This window comes from Hemiscyllium ocellatum, chromosome 24, assembly GCF_020745735.1.
Source record: "Hemiscyllium ocellatum isolate sHemOce1 chromosome 24, sHemOce1.pat.X.cur, whole genome shotgun sequence".
Taxonomy (NCBI): domain Eukaryota; kingdom Metazoa; phylum Chordata; class Chondrichthyes; order Orectolobiformes; family Hemiscylliidae; genus Hemiscyllium; species Hemiscyllium ocellatum.
This window is the reverse complement of record NC_083424.1, coordinates 27,532,530-27,537,063: the sequence shown is the minus strand read 5'-3', so window position 1 is coordinate 27,537,063 and position 4,534 is coordinate 27,532,530. Positions and strand designations below refer to the sequence as shown.

The 4,534-nt window shown below is 40.7% G+C and overlaps 1 protein-coding gene across 1 annotated transcript in view; it reads left to right on the top strand.

The window, feature by feature from the left end:
- The first annotated feature begins 135 nt into the window (after window positions 1-135).
- tctn1 (tectonic family member 1) overlaps window positions 136-4,534 on the top strand; it is a 33,308-nt gene continuing 28,909 nt past the window's right edge. The window contains exons 1-2 of the mRNA XM_060843981.1: window positions 136-539; window positions 3,189-3,309. Coding sequence (XP_060699964.1) covers window positions 299-539; window positions 3,189-3,309 — 362 coding nt within the window. The 5' untranslated portion in view covers window positions 136-298. The remainder of the gene's footprint in view (window positions 540-3,188; window positions 3,310-4,534) is intronic.

Sequence of the window (4,534 nt, the reverse complement as noted above, 5' to 3'; positions counted from 1 at the left end):
GCGTCATTCGGACAGGGACAGTGCGTCATTCAGTCCCCTCCGAAGGCCCCCAAGAGGCCAGGGCACCGCGTCATCACCGTGCAGACGTCACGATCGTTTTTAGACGGCGCGATGACGTCAAGTGCGATGGCGTCATGCAAACACTGAATGCTGTCTCTTAAAATTATTTTTTAATTAATACACATTACATTCGGTGAAACCCAGTGATTTACTTATAAATAAAATTTGCCACAGATTGTCCCATCAGCCGTCAGGAAGCGGATACCGATGATTGGTTGTTTAATGGTTGCCCACGGCAATGGAGCTAATCGTTTCTTTATGCATCGTTCTCAGACTCTTGTCCATCAGCGTTATTGAGGGTAACCTTACTGACGACGATAACCTGACTGACAGTGCGGGTACTTCACGGCCGTTGAATTCTAGCTCTGGCAATACCACCAACTTCAATTCATGGACAGATTTAACAACAACATTGTCAACGGTAACTCAAAGCGAGGTTCCGCCGCCAGCAGGTACACTGCCAAATCTTCAAATAAACGGTAGGTTTATGTTCCTGTGTTGCTTGGTTATATTTAAAGGTGAGATGTCTATTTCTTAAAGACCGCAGAAAAAGCGTCAGCAGGAACAGAACTTGTGTTCGCAAAGATCAAAAAAATTTACCTTGGAAAATGACTCAGTTCGATAAACTCGAAACGTCGATTTTCCTGCTCCTCGGATGCTGCCTGACCTGCTGTACTTTTCCAGCACCATTCTAATCTTGACTCAATTCGATAATCAATAATCCTTTCCATGAGTGATCTTCCCTCAGCCAGTTTTTGTTGATTTCATGAATGGTTGGTACCTTCTGCTTTCATGGGCAGAGCAGTGAAACAAGTAGCACGTCAACTGCACCCAGAATGGAAATGGGAGAAGGGTGTTTGTTTTGTGCATTTGTGGTTATGTCCCAATATTTAGACCAGGAGACCAGGTTCAAGTCCAAACTGCTCCATTGCTGTTCAGTACCATCTCTAGGCAGCTTGATTACGAAAACATCTATAAGCGTAAATGGTCCAGAAGATCCTGGTTTATGTACCAACTGCTCTAGATATATCATCACTTGACAGCCAGAACAGGAATGAAATCTGTGCTCTTTTTTTCTGAACAATATACCTATCCTTCCCAGAATCAGTGTTGATACTTTACACATCAATATCAGTTTCAAATAAATTAGTAAATAGAATCATGGTGTTGTACAGCATGGAAGCAGGCCCTTTGGTCCACTTGTCCATGCCAACCTGATAAAATAAATTAATCTAGGCCCATTTGCCCATATCCTCTAAACCCCTCCTATTCATGTACCCATCGACACGCCTTTTAAATGTTGTAATTGTACCTGCCTCCACCACTTCCTCTGACGGGGGGGGGATCTGTTTATAGGTGGCGGAAATGGTGTAGGATAATGCAATGTATCTGGAGTTTGGTGGGATGGAAGGTGAGAGTGAGGAGGGTTATATTTTTCTCCCCATCCCTATCTGCGTTGCAGAAAAACCATTTCCTTCTCGACTCCCTTGTTAGGTCCATGCCCGCCTCCAACCCGCCTTCCATTCACAGCACCTTCCCCTGCCACCGCAAGAAGTGCAAACCCTGCGCCCAAACCTCCCTCCTTACCTCTGTCCAAGTCCCCTAAGGATTCTTCCACATTAAAACAGAGATTTATCTGTATTTCCACACATGTCATCTACTGTGTCCGATGCTCCTAATGTGGTCTCCTCTACACTGGGGAGAGAGGATGCTAACTTGCAGAATGTTTCAGAGAACATCTCTGGGACACACACGAAACAACTCCACCGCCCTGTGGCCAAACACTTTAACTTCCCCTCCCACTCCACCAAAGACATACAAGTCCGAGGCCTCCCCCACTGCTAAAACGTAACCACCCAACATCTGGAGGAAGAACGCCTCATCTTCCGCCTTAGGACCCTCCAGCCACATGGGGTCATTGTGGATTTCACCAGTTTCCTCATCTTCCATCTTCCTTCCTATCTCCACCCTCCTCTCCAGCCTATCACTTCACCCCCAACTTCATCTACCTATTGCATTCCATGGGGAAAAAAAACCTTGTCTGTTCATTCTATCCACTCCCCTCATAATTTTATGAATCTGTAACAGATCACCAGTCAGTCTCTAACACTCCAAGGAAAACAGTCCCAGCCTCTTCAGCCACTCCCTATAGCTCAGACCCTTCAATCCTGGCAACATCCTTGTAAATCCTTTCTGAACCCTTTCAGATTTAAATATTAAGAAAATGTTACATGATAGCATTTATGCCTCTCATTAGGGGATCATAATTTTTTTAAAAATGACTTCTGGAACATGAGTATGTATTTTGGCTGATGTTTCTATGTATTACTGAGGGAGCTCTGCATTGTAAGTAAAATGGACCAGGCCAGACCCCCTCAAAACAGCCCAGACTCTAACTTTGCTCGTTGTTTTAAGCAGGTGAAGATATTCCAGGAGTGATGTAGCTGGCCCAACCACTTCGTTTTAAACAAAACAGAATTTATTTGCAAGATTAGCAAATACAACACAAACAAAAGAGAACAGAATATAGAATAACATAACCTATCCAAAAACAGAACAGATTATCCCAACTTAATGATGCTGTTTCAGATTCCTGCAACAATCCCCATAAGCACCCCTTGGACAGAAAAGGTAAAATCAAACACAGAGTCTTATAGGAGAGATGTCAGAGAGATTCAGCAGAGAACACCTTCTTCCATGTAGTTGTTTCTTTGACCAGAAGCCTAAAAAAAACCTGACTATTTGCTCTGAGCAGCCAGACTGCTAAAACCAAACCCAACTAGAGAAAAGCTGAGCTTGGAGAACTGGCCACTCCCCTTTCATTGTACAAGTGTTTTTTTTTAATTTGAAAGCCTTTTACCTGAGGCAGTATCTGTTATTATAATTAAATTGGCCCTAAAACCCATTCAAACCAGACATTTCAGCAACTCTGCCTTGTATAACATTTTTGAACAAAAAATGGAATAACACAACCTTGTTAAAGGAGCAGCATCATCAGTAAGATATGCAGTTTTTTTTATTGATCAGTCAATATATCCATCGTTAACTCCTCTGGAAATGATGAATTAGCAATCTATATCATTTTTAAAAAATTTTATGATCACTTTGATACATTTTTGCTCTTTCAGTTCATTCTTTGTGTGTTTGCGACTTACTGGTGGAACATTGTGATATAAATTGCTGCTGTGATCCAGACTGTAGACAATCTGATCGTTCCACTTTTACAACCTGTGATATTGAGATCGTCACGTAAGTTAAACTGAGAAATTGAATAATTTATGCATTACAAGAACTTTAATTGATTTGATATGATAGCACATTTACTTAGATCCAGTAAATTCAGATTTTCTTAAATTGTAACTATAATCCTTTTTTATTGTTCACTGATTTTAATAGTGTTTGATTTCTAGTATATTATTTTGCAGTTACCTGCTATAAACTTACTAAGACCACCAACGAACATGCCTGTGTATCATTGTTTAAGTATTCACTCTCATTATCAAATATCTATTTCCTTCCTGTTCCTCTCCATTTTATGTACTTCAGAACCTCTCCTTTTCATACCAGTAATCTTCACTTTTCTTCTTGTCACTCATAAAGTATGAAAATTCCCTCCAAGCCACTCACCAATCTGACGTGAAAACATATCCCCATTCCTTCAATATCACTGGGCCAGAATTCTGAAGTTCTTTCCCTAACATCATTGTAGATCTACCAATAGCATGTGGACTGCAATGGTTCAAGAAGGCAAATCCCAACTCCTTTTCAAGGGTATCTAGGGAGGGGAAATAAATGCTAGCACAGCCAGTTACAACCACATCCCACAAGTTAATGAAAAGCTCCTTTCCTATTTCAGTTTTCTGCAAAAACCCTAATCCATACCTTTGTTACCTCCTGGACTTGAGCTATTCCAATTTGTTTCCAACTCCCCTCCCATAGTTGACCCTCTGAAAGATTTGATGTCAGCAAACTACACCTGGTCCATAGCTCATACAGCATCCCATTTACCCATTACCTGTGTTTGCTGATCCATACTGGATCTGGTTAAATAATGCTTAGATTTTAAAATTCTTCTTGTTTTCAAATTGCTTTGTGGTTTCACCAAAACCCCACCCTCATTCATACTATCTTGTCTTTGCTGGCCCTCTGAAAGAGCAATTTACTTAGTATTTCTCTCCACCCTTTTTCCAATTGCACTACATTTGGTTTTCTTTTTCATGATCCAATTCTCTTTTGAAAGCCTCAACTGATTTTGCCTTCAGCCAATTCAGAGCTAATGTATTCCTGATCTGAATTATTTAATATAGGAAAAAAATTTTCCTTATGTTGCTGTTATTTATTTTGCCAATTGCCTTAAATCCAGGTTCTTTGATTCTCAATCCTTCCATCCCATTTACTATGTACTGTCTAGACCCCTCTTAATTTTGAATGGGCAAAAAAGATAGAGTATAAGGTGGAAAAATGTGAACTTGTC